General features: G+C 48.9%; 1 protein-coding gene across 3 annotated transcripts in view; it reads left to right on the forward strand.

The window, feature by feature from the left end:
• STAT3 (signal transducer and activator of transcription 3) overlaps positions 1–19,004 on the forward strand; it is a gene marked incomplete at its 3' end in the record, with an annotated part of 40,570 nt that overhangs the window by 12,435 nt on the left and 9,131 nt on the right. For all 3 annotated transcript variants that reach the window (XM_082197226.1, XM_082197227.1, XM_082197228.1), the window contains exons 2-15: positions 7,000–7,149; positions 8,934–9,078; positions 9,786–9,884; positions 12,026–12,121; positions 12,252–12,333; positions 13,316–13,410; positions 13,850–14,001; positions 14,402–14,560; positions 14,735–14,827; positions 15,879–15,938; positions 17,322–17,351; positions 18,099–18,192; positions 18,306–18,353; positions 18,821–18,904. In XM_082197226.1, coding sequence (XP_082053352.1) covers positions 7,022–7,149; positions 8,934–9,078; positions 9,786–9,884; positions 12,026–12,121; positions 12,252–12,333; positions 13,316–13,410; positions 13,850–14,001; positions 14,402–14,560; positions 14,735–14,827; positions 15,879–15,938; positions 17,322–17,351; positions 18,099–18,192; positions 18,306–18,353; positions 18,821–18,904 — 1,365 coding nt within the window. In that variant the 5' untranslated portion in view covers positions 7,000–7,021. The remainder of the gene's footprint in view (positions 1–6,999; positions 7,150–8,933; positions 9,079–9,785; positions 9,885–12,025; positions 12,122–12,251; positions 12,334–13,315; positions 13,411–13,849; positions 14,002–14,401; positions 14,561–14,734; positions 14,828–15,878; positions 15,939–17,321; positions 17,352–18,098; positions 18,193–18,305; positions 18,354–18,820; positions 18,905–19,004) is intronic.

Below are 19,004 nucleotides of genomic sequence, written 5' to 3' on the forward strand. Positions count from 1 at the left end.
TGCCTGGGCTGTGTCTGCTGCTGGACTCCCTGCCTTCCAGCTTACCAGTCCCAGTGGGCAGTAATACCCACCACGGGACCCAGACTTCGTGGGAATGTTACCAGGATGAGGTCCGCCTCCCCTTTCCAGGCTGACGTTAACTGCCACAGAGGAGAAAGACGTCTTTAGAAATCTGAACTCGGGAGAACTCTGGCTGGCATCCTCTTGTGAGATTCTCCGTGTGGGGAATGTGAATGGTACAGAGACTATATATATATATATATTCCTGGGGAGGAAGGATTGTGGCTTCCTCGGTAGTGCATCCTCTTGGCCTTTACAAGGTGTCAGGTTGAATCCCTGGCATTTCCAGTTAAAAAGGGGGAAACAGGTGCCCTGGAAGGCTGCTGCCAGTCAGAGTGGACTATACCAGGCTAGATCCACAGGTATTCTGAACTAGAATTAGGCACAGAAAACCCTGCCCCCTCCCTTTTCTCTTCTTTCATGGAACTCAAGGCGGCATACGTGGGGCTCCTCAGTTGTCTCCCATCCAGGCACAGGCTCAAAATTTGCTTAGCTTCAGCAAGGCAGCTGTATCATTTGCCCTCAAGCCATGCCCTAAGACCTGCCTGTGTTTTCCCTCTACAGAGAAGCTTTGGTATGGGCTGCCCACCTAACGCGGCCTCTTGTTGAAAACAAGACGAAGTTTGTTACCTCACTGAATTTTGCGCCGTTATTCTGAAGTGTGAGGTAAAAAGAGTTAAATACACACACTTGGAACATTTTATGTATTTTTGGGTAAGGACCAGGGGCACAAGCCTATTTGCTTAGCTCCTGGGAAATCTCCGGTCCAGATTTCACCTCGACCATCTAGCTTTCAGAAATAATAACGCTGACCTAACTTGTTGAGAAACTGAGAGAAAATATGTTGGGCTCTTTGAACACTTGAAGTGAGCTCCATAAATGCTAAATATAGAGCGTAGCGGTTAAGAGTGTGGTACATGGACCTGGGGGACTTGGGTTCAAATCCCCACTCGGCCACGCAGCTCACTGAGTGACCTTGGGCCAGTCACTGCCTCTCAGCCTCACCTGCCTCTGAGGGTTGTTGTGGAGTTTAAATGGGGAGACGGCAAATTGAGCCTTGAACAACGCTTTAGTTTGTCATCACTTATAATGGGGGTGCTCCATTTTAAGGTACCTGTCAGGCACCTTTTCCAACAATGTTATCTCTTGTGTTATGAAACAGAGTGCCACACCCCCTACACCCCGTTATACTCTGATTTCCCATTTATTTTTCAAACTGACACTCTTAACATTTTGCAGCTACAGCTTTGGTTTTCCCTTCAATTTAAAAGAACATCCTCAAAAATAGATAAACTTCTGCAAACCTCTGTGTGCCCACAAACGTTATATTTCCCTCTTGCTTCCTAGTGGCCCCATTTTGGCTCCATCCACCATGGGGTGATTCCTGATTAGTATCCTGGGGCAACTGTTTGGTCACTCACTTTTGTGTTGATTGACAGTGCTGGCTGTCAATGAGGCAGTGCAGTGGCGTAGCATGGGGGGTGCCAGGGGTGCCGGCCACACCGGGCGCAACATCTGGGGGGGCGCAAGTCCAGAGGGAAGGGACAAGCAATCGAGGCTTGTTTGGGGTGGGGGGTCGTCGTCTCCGTTTGGCCGGCCCCCCTCGAGGAAGCAGGAACCTCTCCAAGGCGCAGCGCGCCGTCGGTGGAGGGAAAAGAGCCGCGCAGCAGCAGCAGCAAAGCCGGGAGGAGGAGGAGGTGGAGGCGCCGCCTGCCGCAGGATCCGATCCGAGCCTGCTAATCACTTACTGGGAATTAAGCGGCTCAAAGAGGCAAAGGAAGAGGTGGAGCCGCTGGCCCCGCCGGGAGGAAGCTGGAGAGAGCAGCGCGCCTGGGTGCGGCGAGGTTGGGTAGGTGCGCCCTGGCTGGCTACCCGCCTCCCGGGCTCAGTGCCTCCATGACCCCTCCAGCGGCGATGGGAGAGATGGGGGGGGTCTGGAGCAGCCCCGGCTGGCCTGCTCCTGCTTCTCCCCCGCCTCCTTCCCGTTGCCGGCGCCTTGATCTCATCCGGACCTGAGGTGCTGGGGATTGCCAAGCGCGCGTGACGCAAAGGGCCTGCCCACGCGCAGGCTGAGCTCCGCGTGGCGGGGGCGGAAGGAAGCGCTCGGCACATGCTTTGGAGGCGCTCGCCAGTGGTGTAGCGTGGGGGGTGCAGGGGGGCCGGCTGCACTGGGTACAACATCTGGGGGTTAGGGTTAGGGGGCGCAAATCCACAGGTTAGGGGGCGCAAATTACTTGCCTTGCCCCGGGTGCTGACAACCCACGCTACGCCACTGAGGCAGTGCCATTCAGGAATACACACCCACATTTCTGCAAATATCTTTTCAGTACCTATACACATACACCTGTCTCCTCCCCACCCTCCCCCCCACCCCCCAGTGTTTATCTAAACTCTCTTCATTGTTGTATGGCTATGTGTGTCGGTCAACAATTAGTTTTGTCTTTGATTTGTTTTATTTGCACTTTTGGTGATGGTAGTGGGCGGCTTCTTTAATCAGCTTGCAGAAGAGAAGTGGAAAGTTGTTGCAGGACTACTTGAGCTACCTGCCATGCAAAGCGGAAGAGAGAACTGTGTTGCCTGTGTGTCTTGATGACAAAATTCTTTCCAGGCCTCAGACTTAGAGGGTTTGGTGCTGTGTCTTTTGCTTGACTAATAATAATAATAATAATAATAATAATAATAATAATAATAATAATAATAATAATATTTATACTTCACCCATCTGGCTGGATTTCCCCAGCCACTCTGGGTGGCTCCCAACAGATTTAAAAGCACAATAAAACATCAAACATTAAAAACTTCCCTAAACAGGGCTGCCTTCAGATGTCTTCTAAAAGTCAGGTAGTTGTTTCATTTCCTTGACATCTGATGGGAGGGCGTTCCACAGGGCAGGCGCCACTACTGAGAAGGCCCTCAGCCTGGTTCCCTGTAAACTCACATCTCGCAGTGAGGGAACTACCAGAAGGCCCTCAGAGCTGGACCTCAGTGTCCGGCCTGAATTATGGGGGTGGAGACACTCCTTCAGGTATATAGGGCTGAGGCTGTTTAGGGCTTTAAAGGTCAGCGCCAACACTTTGAATTGTGCTCAGAATTGTGCTCAGGGTATGTGGAGATGAGTCTAGATAGTATTCTGATCGTGGAGTTTGAGTGAGTGAATGGGACCACATGAGCTCTCTTGCTCTCAGTCAGTTGTGATTCCAGTTTAAGCGCTATGGCGACTTCCAGGCATATAAAAGTTGGGCATATGTTGTATATGTTGTACACTTAAAAACTGACACACAAAAACCTGCCAAGAGTCGGAGGACAATGTGTGGTATAAATGTTATTTTTATTTTCACACATACAAGAAAGAGGTAGGAGGGAACGCCACCAATGACATACCACAAATATTAAAAATAGCTCTGGGTGAAAAATGTTCTGCTACCAAAACGGGTGGAACAGAAACCTGTCCAAAATGGAACATATATTGACAGCCTCCATGAAACTCCATAGCATCTGTCAAAGGAATTGGAAAAAAATTGTTATAGAGGCCACCTAAACAATTTGATAACACTTTAACATGGTTTCCCAATCTGGTGCCTTTCAAGGATGGTATTCAATTAGGTTTTACTCAGAGTAAACCTGTTGTAATTAAAGCACCTAACTAAATCATGTTCCATCAGTTTCAGTGGGTGATTTAAATGAAATTAGTTGAATACCACCCTTTAAATTTTGGATTACCAATTCCAATCATTCCTAAGCATTGGCCATTGTGAGTGGGTTTGGGAATAGTTGGGAGTCTGGAGATTGGAGGAAAAGCTATCTTAGGCTGAGATCTCTATCAGGCCTAGCAGTTCAGACTCCCCTTGAATTACTCCAGTAATTCCAGAGGTCAAGCATTTGGGATTTCCCTAGTGGAGCTCATGCAGCTCTGCTCTTCATCACAGTTGGTTTGCCAAATATTTGCTTGTTCCGCATGTGTCATGATCTTGGTTTTCTTCTGCACAGAGTTCTGCCTTGCCACAAGTCCCCAATTTGTTCTTTGAAGCAAAGCGGGATTTCCTGTGTGCTGCCTTGGCTTGTTTCCTTCGTTAGAGGGAAGTGGCTGCTGGATGCAGCAAATCTAATTTGCGCTGGGAGGAAGGGAACCTGCTTGCTGCATTAGGACAAGGGGACAGTCCCCGATCACTAAGAAACCACTAAAAACAAAAGTCCCAGTTTATGAAAGAGAGGCCTGTGAGTTGATATTAGCCTTGGTCAACCAAATGGAGACGCATGAATAGAGGCAATGTACCTCTTGATTGTTGGTAGCCTGGAACAGGGCATGACTGTTACATTCTACTCAACCCATGCGCTTCCTATGGCATCTGGCTGGTCACTCTTGAAAATGAGTGTTGAGCTAAGTGGCCTGACCCAGCAAAGGAATTTTTTGCAGTGCACACCTGTATATCTGTATTCAGAAGTATGCCCACTTTAAATTCAGTGGGGATTACTCCCAGGAAAGTGGATATGAGATTGCAGCCTAAGTCATCTTGCATGGAGGAAAGCAGGAGGGGTGGAGAGAATCAAGATTGTTCGTACATCTGGCTATGGATTATTGTTGGCTTTTCCCACCTTGTACAGTGGTACCTCGGGTTACGAACTTAATTCGTTCGGGAGGTCCGTTCTTAACCTGAAACCTTTCTTAACCTGAGGCGTGCTTTCGCTAACGGGGCCTCCCGCTGCCGCCACGCCGCCACCACACGATTTCTATTCTCATCCTGGGGCAAAGTTCATAACCCGAGGTACTACTTCCGGTTTAGCGGGGTTTGTAACCTGAAGCGTTTGTAATCCAAAGTGTTTGTAACCCGAGGTACCACTGTATGTCTGATAATAATAATAATAATAATAATAATAATAATAATAATAATAATAGAATTTATATACCACCCTATACCTGGAGGTCTCAGGGCAGTTCACAGAAAAGATGAAGAAGAAGAAGAAGAGTTTGGATTTGATATCCCGCCTTTCACTCCCCTTCAGGAGTCTCAAAGCGGCTAACATTCTCCTTTCCCTTCCTCCCCCACAACAAACACTCTGTGAGGTGAGTGGGGCTGAGAGACTTCACAGAAGTGTGACTGGCCCAAGGTCACCCAGCAGCTGCATGTGGAGGAGTGGAGACACGAACCCGGTTTCCCAGATTACATGACTACCGCTCTTAACCACTACACCACACTGGCTCTAGATCAACTTAAAAAACACCATATATAAAAACAAAATAAAAACAACAACCCAATAACACCCCCCTGCTTTATACATTGTATAAACAAAGCAACATGCAGAGGCAGCCTCCAAAATTCTGCACTGATAATTCTGTGCTAAAGAAAGTGAATTCTGGGATGCAAATAATCATATGTGTTTATCGTTTAGGGTTATTTATCTTGTTGTTGTTGTTTCTTACCCTGCCTCTCACCTCAGAGTCCCAGGGTGCGTTACAACAATTTAAATATACAATATTTAAAATCGGAGCAAACAGAAACAAATTTGTTTTACAAAGCTATTCTGCTTCTTTTAGTTTCCAAAGAAAGGAAGAAAACTTTAAGAACAAGAAAAAGAACAGTATAGGGAGAAGCAAAGGGGGGCTCCAGGCAACCATTTTGCCTCCCTGTTGTTAATTGTGGAGGACTCAGGATTCCTTGCAGATCTCCCCCACTTGGGTCAGCAGAGTTATTTGTGTAGCTGCAGTAAAATCTGCACTGACTCTGAGATTCCAGTTGAAAATGGATGAAGGGGCCGCAACTGTTGTGTGGAATGTTTAAGCCACTTTTGAAGATCAAAGCTGAGGTGCTGCTACAGGACTGATATATTATCTAGGCAGACATTTCTTAAAGGCAGAAAGTAATTTTCCGTTTCTCAGAGGCTCGCGTGGCTTCTTTCTGTTGTTATCTTCAGATTTGCGCGCCAGATAGCTGTATCAGATACAACGTAGTACAAATTAACATTTTGCCCTGCTTCTGGGGAAACATATACCATATCTGTGGTAATTACTTCACAGACATTAGCAGCGAGAAGAATAGGAAAGGAAGGAGAATGCAACAAGACCATAGTTAATGTATAAATCTGCACACTCCCACCACCACTAAGAAAACCCCTACCAAGCTCTGGTCTGAAGTAAAGATTAAGCAGGACGTCATGCTGATGCGTTAAGAAGCCATGGTTTCGGTTTCGTACTGTCATTGAACTAATCATCCTGAGCGACTAGGACAGGGGAGGGGACCTTTTTCTACCTGGAAGTTTTCGCAGAACCTTGCAGGAGCCACAAGCCAGAAGTGGGTGTTTCTAAGACAAAAGTGGCTAGAAACAATGGAAGGGACTTTTATCTTGATACAGTAAAGCAGACTTCCTCAACCTCGACCCTCTAGATGTTTTGAGACTACAGTTCCCATCATCCCTGACTTCTGGTCCTGCTAGCTAGGGATCATGGGAGTTGTAGGCCAAAACATCTGAAGGGCCGAGGTTGAGGAAGTTATCTACCAGCCGCACAAGTCTTACACACATCGCCCTTTCCATCCTCCATCAAAACAAGGAAGAGATACAGTATTGTCATTGTGCAAGGACCCATTCTGTCAGGGGAAAGCACTCTGTACAGAGCAGGGCTACTGAGGGGGCGTGGCCAAGAAGAGTCCCAAGGACCAGTGAGAGGGGCTACATTTAGTGCCCCCCCCGGCCCAAGTTTCCCCATACCTAAACTCTGAGAAAAAGAACTGGATGTAGTTTAACTTGACATGAAAAAATACATTTATGAATCGCTAATAGGAACGTCTGTCTATTTAGTTATTTATTTAGAAACCCTTTGTGTTTTAAGTTTAGGCTGGTTTGCAATTGCATTTACGACTTTTAAAGGAAGTGTTCCATCTTGGTGGAAATAGCCCGGTGCACCAACTTGCTTGTAAAAAAGAAAAATGTTCTGTGTGTTCCTAAGTTTCCAGATTCAGTGGCCAAGATGGCACAGTGGAACCAGCTGCAGCAGCTGGACACCCGGTATTTGGAGCAGCTCCACCAGCTCTACAGCGACAGCTTTCCGATGGAGCTGCGGCAGTTCCTTGCGCCCTGGATAGAGAGCCAGGACTGGTGAGCCATTGGACTTTTCTCAGTATTTGTGCCTGTGTACACCCACACAGAGAAATTGAGTGGCTGGCTTTGCGTGAGATCCTTTCCTAACGCCAGAGCTCTGCAAATCGACATAGGAAAAATTAAAAGGGGGTGTTCTGATGGAAACAAATTTTGTTGCACAGTAAAATGCCATTCTTTAATTGGTTGACCCAGGGGTGCTCAGCCTCTCTCTTCTTGGAGACCCAGAGCATGGCCATGCATGTATTGCACTGTGCAAACTGACCCCCATATGCATGATCAAGTTAAGAGGCTTTTTAGTGGTGGAGGGTCACCACTGAAGCAAGGTTCCCATCTCTATAGAGTCTTAGTGCTGCCCACTCAGTATGAAAGAGGGAGCTTTTCAGCCACTGAGAAGAAGTCTTCTCACATTTTGTGCTGATTGGAGCCAATCAAAGTGAAAGGAGAGAAGTCAGCCATGAGGATTAGCTCCTAGGGTCACTCTGGAGGAAGCTGAGGTCACGGAGGAGGAGTTGTGCTGTTTGCTCCAAAAGTAACATGATGAAAGTGTGGAGTTATTTCTTCCTTGCAATCTTTCTTTCTTGCATTTTTTTTTAAAAACACCAACTTGAACAATATTTTGCAGAGAGACATTGAGGGCCAGGCAAAACTTCTCTGGGGATTGAACCTAACCTACAGGCTGCTGGTTTAATGATCTAGATCAAGGGTGGGGAATCTTTGGCCCTCCAGTACAATTAATGGGCAGGGATGATGGGAGTTGGAATCCAACAATATCATGGGGGGGGCACACACACAAGCTCCTAATCCCTGATCTAAATGCTCAAACCATCATGACCTTCCAATTGGCATCCTGTAAATTCTTTATTATGATAAAGCAATGTGGCTTATAGCTGAAATCCTGAGATTTCCAAGAACCTTCACTTTGTGGGCGTATTCTCTTGAGCGAGAGTTTGCTCTTGATTACGTTCTTGCAAAACTCGCTGGAAATTCTCAGAAACCTTTTTGCCTCTTGAAAAACATACAGAAGCTTCCTGATCTTAATTGTGCTTCCTGTTTCTAATGGAAGAAGTGGCATTTGTGGAATGAAACCGAGAGGAGATTCCTGGCCTCCGGAATCGCCTCCTCCGTTTCCAACATTGTGACTGAGAGGTGCTGTCAATTATGAAGCCAAAGCTTGGATTAGTGTCCAGAAGTACAAAAAACACTTTGGGGAGGGGGACAATATAAAGATGTGAGTGTTGATACCCCAAACCAGCCCGATGAGGACCTGAGAATGCTGGCTGGTTGGGGCATAGGAGGATGGGAATCCCACTCTGATGCCATTATAGACAGTCATGACTTCTCCTAAATAATTCTGGGAGCTGTAGTTCTTTAGAGAGTTGTTATGTGCCCCTATTCCCTACCCAGAACTACAATTAATTCCCAGGGTTCCCTGTGAAGGGGGACTGATTGCTAAATTCTGAGAATCATACAGAATTGTAGAGCTGAAAGGGGCCCTGAAGATCGTTTCGTCCACCCCCTGCAATCCAGGAATATGCAGCTGTCCCATAACGGTGATTGAATCTGCAACTTTGACATTATCAGAACCAATGGAAATATCCAGAATTGTAGCTCTGTGAGGGGAATAGGCTTGACTGTGTTAAAGTAGTATAATAGCACTTCAAATGTGTGGTGCGGACATGGCCTGGTGTGAAGAAGGAGCACTTGGCACTACAGTGTTGTTGTTTTTTGTCATGCCCCGGGCACTGTTTTTGTTAAGCCTTGTTTCCTTCTGATCTGTACAGGGCCTATGCTGCCAGCAAGGAGTCCCATGCCACGTTGGTGTTCCACAACCTCCTGGGTGAAATTGACCAGCAGTACAGCCGCTTCTTACAGGAATCCAATGTCCTCTACCAGCACAACCTGCGCCGGATCAAGCAGTTCCTGCAGGTAGGAGGAGCTGGCAGGTCCTGGGTTTGGGAGGGTCTTGTGTTTTGTGGGCACCCGCACCCCCCAAAAAAAGTGCCAACCCAAGTCATAAAACTCGGGAGATGGGAATGATGGTGTTCAATCCACTCTTGACAGGAGGCAGTGATGAAGGTCACCAACTTAGATGGCTTCAAAAGAGGATTGGACAGATCCATAGAGGAGAGAGCAATCGATGGCTACTAAGTTGGATTTATAGGAACTACTACAAACTATCTGAAAGAGTAGGATGGCGGGAGAGCGTTGGATTTTGTCCTTGCATAGAGCGTCGCTGAAATTTGCAAGGCCAGATTTGATGGAATAGTTTGATGGTTTAGGGAACTCTTAATAGCACAGATTAAAGAGAGATGTTGAGCCCTGAGCTTGGGAGCAATGCGCACGACAGGCTTATTTTAGCTTTTACGATGACATCCTGTTGGACATAAATTCTCGGCTGCTCATGCTGGGTGCCCAGCATATATTTTCACCTGCTGCCCTGAATCTGAAACCAGCACGTAACACTTCTTTTACGTGCTCCCATAGAAGAAGTGCCCAACTGCCCCGTCGCTGCATTCCTCCAAATCAAGGCTGGGTTTCTTAAGAAAAGCTTGGCATCCTCACTTAGGTTTTGCTCTCCCTGTGTGGCAGTCACTCATTCCGTTCCTCTTCCTCTTCCTCTTCCTCTCTTACAGAGCAGGTACCTGGAGAAGCCCATGGAGATTGCCCGCATTGTGGCCCGCTGCCTCTGGGAGGAGAACAGGCTGTTGCAGACAGCAGCCACGGCAGCCCAGGTGAGAGGATGCTTTCGGGAGCAGCCTGTCCCGCTGTTGCCATCAGTTCTCGTAAGAGACTCACCAGCCGCGTGGGTGTTTAGAACACGAGCCAAGCAGTGAATCACATTGACGGTGCAAATACACCGTGATCAGTGCATCCTCCTATGTCCATATGCTGCTACTGCTGTTTGCAGCAGGGAGGGAGAAACCTGGGACCCTCCAAAAGTTGTCGGGAGTACGGCACACACACCATCCATTGAACACGCTGGCGGGGGCTGACGGGAATTGGGAGGCCCAACCCGTTCCCTGTCCTTGGGTTATAAGGGGTAAAAAGCTTGATGGACGGGCCTTTCCTTTGATGTTTCTTCCAAAGCCTACACCTTTGCATGCCAGGAAGCAGTGCCTCGCAGCTAGGGTAGCACACACCACCTAAAACGGGTCCCTGCACGCTTTTGCCTTGGTTGCCGCAACACGTCTTGAGCTTTCCCCTTGTCAATATTTATTTTCTGCATTTGGGTTTGAAATGCAGCCATTTTTTAATTCTGTGGCTGGAACGGTTGAAAGGCAGCGTGGTCTTGCAGGTGTTGGCCCCCCAGGGTGGCTCATTCAGCACAGTATTTCCTTTTGCCATGAGACAAGCCTGTGCAGCTGTATGCTACTGAGCAGAGCAAATGGCTCGCTGGCCTGTGCCAGCTTGAAGCTTCACCATGGGGCTGGGGGGGGGCTGGGAGGAAGCAGCACCAAAAGAGCTCCTGCACTGACATTATCCTCTTTCCTTGAGTTAGCACACTCAGAGGTGAGTGGGTGCAAGTGGCCAATGCTAGGCAACTCTGGGTGTTCAGTCAACACCCCCAAACCCCGTGGCTTCTTGTTCACCCTTTTTTATTATGCAGCTCAGCTGTTTTCTCCTAGGCAAAGTCAAAGAGGTCTTTAAATGCCACCCCCAGCACTCATCAGGATTTTCTCTGTGGACACCTCAGGGCTTACTCTGATTTGCTAATGTCTCAGTCTGGATCAGAATGTTTGCTCCCAGGTTTGCTCTTCTTAAAAAGAATGAAAGAAATTGCAGCCATGAAGGGCCTCAGCCTGAATCAAGGCAACAGCAGGGCAGCAGGAAGCTGGCTTTCCCTCCTTCTCATTTGCTGTTTTCTTCAGAAGGTGTAATTTGCTGCAATGGCCCCTTCAGAAGCAAATAGCAGGGGGGTTTTGGGAGGGGGGGAGGGTGCTTACAGTATGAAAACGGCACAGGCGGAAATGTCAGGTGTTCCTTTGCTGTGTGTCGTCGTCCCAGTCTGTGTTGGGGAACAGAACTCCCTGCAGATGCAGGTTGAAAAATGCATGAAAAGGTGTAGATGCTTAATAAAAGGAACTGCCTGCCTGTCTCATACCATGGGTCAGAGAGAAGCCCTTTGCCAGATACAGAGGCGCTGTTGGTGGAACCAACACTGCTAGCACTCCCACCTCTGCTTAACACCCAGTGTGTCCCCTGTTTTGACAAGACATGACAAAAGGCTGGCTAGACACCCCCCAGGGGAAAACGCTGCCACCTCTAAACTGGCTGGCTTGTTGCCAGGCTTGTTGTTCAGGAATGAGGCAGGTGCCAAGGCATTCTGCCTGATTGCTCCTGCTTTGCACCTTCCTGGCAGGAACAGGGATAGGTGAGCCAGGATGCTTCCTGCTAATACCAAAATGTTTTGTTTGGTTTGATGACCCACAACCATGTTCAGTTGTTGATTTGTGGCTTGTGTGGGAACAAAAATTAAACCAGGCCCAGATTCGGATGTAGCAGGAAGCCACAGAGGGGTTTTTTTATCCCGTTCACACTGGGGAGGAGCAAGGGAGGAACAACCTGATAACATGTACCTGGCAAAGGGACACACAGCTCAGTGGATGAGTAGGCGATCCAAGCTCTGGCAGGGCTGGGAATGTCCCTTGCCTGAAATCCAGGAGAGCCATTGTCAGTCAGGCAGAGGATACCGAGCCAGGTGGACCGGTGACCAGAGCTCAACGTTCACGTGTGTGTTCCTGATAAGTTACAGTAAGCCAGAAAGTCTGGTTTATTACATTTACACCCGGCCAAAACTGATTTATGAACTTCTTTTATATGGCTTAAAATCTCTTAATGTCTTATCTCTCTCCTCCTCCCCGCTTTAATACAGCAAGGTGGGCAGGCAAACCACCCTACGGCTGCCGTGGTGACGGAGAAGCAGCAGATGCTGGAGCAACACTTGCAAGATGTCAGGAAAAGGGTGCAGGTAGGTGGTAGAGCTGCGCTCTCTCTCTCTCTCTCTCTCTCTCTCTCTCTCTCTCTCTCTCCAAAGTTTCAAGCTTGAAGAGAGTTTGTGACTCCTCCCCAACCTCCTATTCCTTGGCTTTTTCTTGCAGGACTTGGAGCAAAAGATGAAGGTGGTGGAAAACCTCCAGGATGACTTTGACTTCAACTACAAGACCTTGAAGAGTCAAGGCGGTAGGTGGGAGCTTGCTGGGGGGAAAGGGGATAACAACTTTTCCATCGCGGCAAATTCATGGATGGGGAGATGCCCTTCGGTCCTCATCCTTTGGGGAGCAAGGGGGCTCCTGCAGCCCAGGCGCTTAACTTTCCTTTTAAATCAGGGGAGCTTCTGGCCTGCAGACTTCACGAGGCATGCCTGGCCTCAGCATTGGGTCTGCCAGGGCATTTCTGCCAAGCCACACCGGCCTGCGTCACTCCCGATGTCGGGTTGCGGGGCAGGTAAGGATGCGCTGAGCCAAAAGGGGCTTGCAAAGCCCTCTACGCAGCGCTCCAAAATACACGCCAGCGAACTGAGAGCCAGGCATCACACTTTCACGTGAGCTCTGCAACTTTGGGTGGGCAAACGTCATTCGCCTGACACCATCGCACACCTGTCACACTTGGCATGCAGAGGGTGGGTGGGTGAAGATAATAATCTGGCCTGCTGGCCAGATCCAGTTCACCACTCCTGTGAACCTTGTAGACTGGCTGCAGTTCTCACCAGGAACATGATGCCCATCATCTCCCGAATCTGTCCTACATGGGGCTGCTGAAGAGGAACAGGATGCCCAAATGCCTAAAGAGGAATTAGGCCAGCCTTTCTTAATCTGGTGCCCCTCCATCTGTTGCTTTAGACCAGGCATAGGCAAATTTGGCCCTCCAGATGTTTTTCAGACTACAATTCCCATCATCCCTGACCACTGGTCCTGTTAGCTAGGGATCATGGGAGTTGTAGTCTCAAAACACCTGGAGGGCCAAGTTTGCCTTTGCCTGCTTTAGACTATAGCTCCCACCATCCCTGGCCGTTGGGCCATGTTGGTTAGGACAGGTGGTAGTTGGGAGTCCCCAACAGCATCTGAATTAGGCTGACCAATACAGGTGTGCAGAGGGGAAGAACTAAGAAACTCCAGGAGCCTCTGACATGTTTCCCTGTCCCTCTCCCGCTGCTTTTCTTTAGATATGCAGGACCTGAACGGGAACAACCAGTCGGTGACGCGGCAGAAGATGCAGCAGCTGGAGCAGATGCTGACAGCCCTGGATCAGATGCGGAGGGTAAGTAAGGGCGGCTCCTCCCCAGCTCCAAAAAACCCCACCTGAACTGCTATCGACTAAGGCGGAATGATGCGGAATATGCCTGGTTTTGCAGCATGTGGCCCGGGAGAAAAGCATCCAGCTTTAGCACAGAGCTTCCTCCATGCTGAACATTGATGCTTATAGCAAGCCAAGGGGCATCGCCTTTCTGTCTCTAATAGGGATGAGTCACACACCACGATTATTTAACTCCATGTCTCTTGGCCAGGTGACTTGCTGCTGGATGTGTGAGCTGGCTCCATTTCAGACAACGACATTTCAGATTTCCTTACTTGATGCAAAAGTCTCCATCTCTGGAGTTCGCCTCTATCATACATGAAAACCACGGAGAGGCAAGTTTGCATGTAAACAGAGGAAGCAGAATGGAGTCCTGAATGTTGCTGTTTCCTTCCTCACCTAGGGGATTGTGAGCGAGCTGGCTGGGCTCTTGTCGGCCATGGAGTACGTGCAGAAGACGTTGGTCGATGACGAGTTGGCTGACTGGAAGAGGAGGCAGCAGATCGCATGCATCGGTGGCCCACCCAACATCTGCCTTGACCGCCTAGAGAACTGGTGAGAGCCAAATGCCCTTGACTGCCCACTACCTTTTCAAGGCTTCCAAAGCGAGAATATGATTGACACCTCAAAACAGAGGAGGGTGTTAGGAGCCACAGAGCAGCATTGACCAAATGTGGAGGACAGAACAGGCAAAGATCAAATTCGGCCCTCCAGTTCTCTCTGTCTGGCCCTTGGACAGGCTGCTTCCTGTCAGAGCAAGCACTGGGCTTAGCTGAGCCATAGTGGTCCTTTGCTTGCAGAGATTTGGATGGAACGTGGCACCGGTGAGGTTTCCCAAAGGGGAGCGCGCAGCTGTTCAAAAGCATTATCAAGACAATGTCCAGTTAACACAGTAGTGTTGTTTTCTTTTTAAGACGTGTGTGTGTGTAGCTCACTTTCTTCTCCCTTGCTGCAGGATCACGTCCCTTGCCGAGTCGCAGCTTCAGACCCGCCAGCAGATTAAGAAGCTCGAGGAGCTCCAGCAGAAGGTCTCCTACAAGGGCGACCCCATCGTTCAGCACCGGCCCTTGCTGGAGGAGCGCATTGTGGAGCTATTCAGGAACCTCATGAAGAGGTATGTTGGCCTGCTGCCCTTCCCCTGAGGCTGCGGGGTGGGATGCTGCTGCCGAGAGCATGTTCATCTGGGAACCTTCTGCTGAATCTGGAAGTTTGGACCAGCCTCCAATTCCCACCACTGAACTCTCTCTCCCTCTCTCTGTCTCTGTTCCCACCCTCACCCCGCCCACAGTGCATTTGTGGTGGAGCGCCAGCCCTGTATGCCAATGCACCCGGATCGCCCACTCGTTATCAAAACTGGAGTACAGTTCACGACAAAAGTGCGGTGAGTTGCTGGTTTTGTGTGTGCGCATGCATTATATGGGGCGGAGGGTCAGTTATATGTTGCTGAATGTTGCAAGGTTTAGGGCAGATAAAATAAAGTAGTTCTTTACGTGGCCCATAGTCAAACTGTGGAACTCACCCCTGCAGGAAGCAGTGATATGCCACCAACTTGGATGGCTTTAACAGAGAGTTGGGCAAATTCATGGAGGAAGAGAGGGCTGTCATTCTAGCTAGGATGGCTGTGCTCTGCTTTCCACGGTTGGAGGCAGCAGTATTTCTGAATACCAGTTGCTGAAAACCACAGGAGGGGAGAGTGGCTCTTGTGCTGGAGTCCTCCGTGCGGGTTTCCTCTTGGGGTATCTTGTCAGCCACTGTGAGAACGGGATGCTGGACTAGATGGGGCAGTGACTTGATCCAGCAGGCTGTTCTGATGTTCTGCGTACCTTCTACACTTAAAATTCTGCGTCAGAAAATCGGCATTCTGCAACAGTATAAATTATACAGACTTTGTGTGTATGTGCTTGGCTTTTCACATTTTATTCCACTTCCGCTAGGCTTGGGGAGAGGGGCAAAGTGGGGAAAAGACAGGGAACCTCATGTGCTGTTGGGAATCCTTCTCAGCCTCTCTTTCCTCCCTACTCACAACCACCTCCCATTCTAGTTTCTGAGGCGTAAACTGGGCAATACCCACATATTTTCAAGTTTGTTAGTACAAGCCTAGAAACTTGTTTTTTGCCTCCTCTTCCCCCAAAAAGGTGTAGATGGGATTCTCAAGCACAGTGCGATTAAGCGTCACAGTGGTGATATATTGAAGCTCTCTTGCCTGAAAAACATCTGTACACAGTGAAACTAGTTTCAATGGACATGGACTGTGTTCTCCTTGTTAACCTGGTGCCCCTTCCAAGGGGCAGCAGCTGCCCAGCTGGTCCCCCCCCAAAAAAAAACACCCCAACCATTTGGAGCATATGAATAGCATATGAGGGATAGGGGTGCATGGAGAAAGGGTGAGATTTGTGTCTTTGGAAGCTAACCTGAAGTTTTGACTTCTGCAGGTTACTGGTTAAATTTCCTGAGCTGAACTACCAGCTGAAAATCAAAGTTTGCATTGACAAGTAAGTCCAGCCCTTTTCATGAACAAACTTGAGGGCAGGGATTGTGGGCAGAGGTTCCTTTAAATATATATAACTGACTTTCTGGCTCACGCTGGTCAAACCATGGCTTAGTGCTGGCTCCTGGGGGTCGGTAGATCATGATTGCTTTGCTCCACCTCTGATCCTGCTGTGCCGCTGTGAGCTGAGCCTTGGTTTGCCTGAGTGTTTCACCTGCATCCATTCTTATGGTTTGTCCCGTTTCAGACAAACCATGAGCTGTAACAAAGGCTTGTCCTTGGATCTTTTGCAGCTCATGATTTGCCCCTGGGCTCTTTATAGTTCGGAGTTTATCCAGAGGAGAGAAACCACCAGCCCTAGTTTGAACAGCGTTCTTAAGCCAAAACTATGTCTTAATTCGTAGCAGTGCCAGAGGAAGAGCACAGTGACCACAGCTTCCTATGTAGGAACACCTTGGTACTGAGCCAGCTCTCCCTGCCCATCCTGAAAAAGAGATCAGTTCTTCTGATCCCAAAGTGTGGAAATGATCTTTCCTGGAAGGGGTGGAGAGGCACAGCCCAAACCTGTAAAGCTTGTCTGCTGCTGCAGCAGCTTGAGAGGCCTTTGCAAATATTATTCCTTTAATTATTATGAATATTGATTTGGCTCAGGTTTTGGGTTTGGAGCAATCTTCAGCCTGCCTACCCACATTCCCTTAAAAGTAGGGAGGAAGGCCCTTTCTTTTCACCTCTGCCCCACAGAACCCCAAGACCTTTTCCCCCAAATGCAGGGGTGAAGAAATCTCTGGCCCCTCCACTTGGACCCCAGCGCCTGCAAGCTTGGCCAGTAATCGGGGGGTGACAGGGATTTGTAGTCCATCAAGAAGCGGAGAGGGCCTCAGGCTAGCCACCCCTGCTCTAATACCTTCCAGTGATGGCATTGTTATTGTTATTATTATTATGCTGACTTCTCTGCCAAACCACACCCTGTCCCTCCTGCTGCAGGGGATAGGTGGAATTTAGGGCTGGTCAAGCGGTGTGCACACACTACAGGTGCTGAGCCAAGGGGGGGGGCAGCCATTTCAAAGCCCAGTAAGTTGGGCACTGGGCGTTGGACCTCTCACCTCCTTCTCAAAGCCTAGATAGCACTTTCCCAGTTTGGGAAGGAGGCCATAGGGCTCTTGGACCCTGTCAGAGCCTCACGCTTCCTTCCCAAAGCCGGAAGCCTCCTTACCTGCCTTTGGGAAGGCAGTTTGAGGTGGGGTGTGTGGGTGTGCCATTTTTTTGCCTGACACAGGGCCCCATAGCACCCAAGATGGGCGCTGCTGCAAGCCCTTTCTGATTGCTGCGTACAGCAACCAAATCTGACCGTGCCAATTTGACACTCTCCCTCTTTTTCCTTTCGCAGGGATTCCGGTGAAGTTGCTGCCCTCCGGGGGTAAGTTGAAGGCACTGCACCCTGTGGCTTCCTCTCTGCTGAGATGCATCTCATGGTTTGCAGGCAGCTGCACTTTGTTTGGGAGGAGGGGGGCAGGATCATTTCATTAGCAGTAAAATAATTTGATTTTAAATCATTATATTTAGTTGCTCATTCGCCTTTTAGGGCACATCACCACCACGTTCGCCTTTTAGGCCCATCACCACCACGTTCAAGGCAATAGCTATAAAACGCAGAGCAAAACTATCGTCCGGTTAAAACCCATTAAAACAGAGCCCTTAATAAAAAGCAGACTGAAATAAAAATCAACATTTTGTTGGGGGGAATAGCTGGGAAAATGCTGTTTCCAAAGGCTTGCAAAGAAGGGGACCACTAGTGTTTTCTGGGGTGGGGTACAGCTGCAGAATCTGCTTCCGCAAAATGACCACAAACTTGGATGGCTTTAATAAAAGGGGGTTAGGCAAAATGAGGGAAGATGAGGGCGGTCAGGGGCTTGTATGAGCCAGAGACAGGATGTCCCCGAACACCGGTTTAGCTGGGAATTGCATTTCGGGGAGAGTGCTCTAGTGCTTGAAAGCTGCTTGCAGCTGCTGGCCGCAGTGAGTACGGGTCACCGGTCTGATCCAGGGCAGCTGCTCTTTACATTCTAACAGATGGGGTTGGTAATGGTTAATAATGGTATTTTAAATGCTAAAACTCACTCAAAACACTCCCCCCATTTTTTTTCCTCCCGCTTTGCCCATCAAGGTCCCGGAAGTTTAACATCCTGGGCACAAACACCAAAGTGATGAATATGGAGGAGTCCAACAATGGGAGCCTCTCTGCAGAGTTCAAGCACCTGGTGAGTGACACAGCATCTTTCCCCTCCCTTGCCCCCCAAAACACTCCCTGGATGCATAGTGTGTCTAATTTATCTCTTTTTTTATCTCTCTCTCCCTCACCCCCCAATCACAGACGCTGCGGGAACAGAGGTGTGGTAATGGCGGAAGAGCAAACTGCGACGTGAGTGACCCAATGCAGCACTGCTGGTGTAAAATGAAATGTTTGAGAGCAGGAGTAGTTACTTCTCTTGCTCCACTGGGAAGTGCTAGTGGCAGAAATCTGTTCCGGGGATGTCCCTTCTCTCTCCACCCCCCCACCTCCTCACCACCCTCCTTCCTCTAGGTTTTCTAAACCATGCCCCTAAATTGTTTACAGACCAGTTATCTCTTGCGAAAGAAAAAGACCAACCCTTGGGAATGGGGAAGTGGTCTCTTTTAGGTTTGACTTTAGGGAAGATCAGTCCTGTGAGCACCTTTTCAAAGGCTGATTCCTTTGTTTGTCTCTCTGCTTAAGCCTAGCTCAGCAGAACTAAAAACGAAACCAAAATTGCAAGTTGCTGCTGTGTTTTTTCCAAAGGGACAAAAAATATATACCCTAGAGAAATATTTATTATCTTCCCCCGCATTTACTCTCCACTTCCTCCTCAGGCCTCCCTCATCGTCACAGAAGAGCTCCATCTCATCACCTTTGAGACAGAAGTTTACCACCAAGGCCTGAAGATTGACCTAGAGGTGAGCCCTGGTTGTGCCGATTCCCCACAGTCCACCCACTTTACAGGGGTGTGGCGTGAGTGGGTGTGTGTTACAGTTGCACTGGGAATCTACCCTGCCA

The sequence above is a fragment of the Podarcis vaucheri genome, assembly GCF_965113315.1.
Source record: "Podarcis vaucheri genome assembly, chromosome: 13".
NCBI classification, from domain to species: Eukaryota; Metazoa; Chordata; class Lepidosauria; order Squamata; family Lacertidae; genus Podarcis; species Podarcis vaucheri.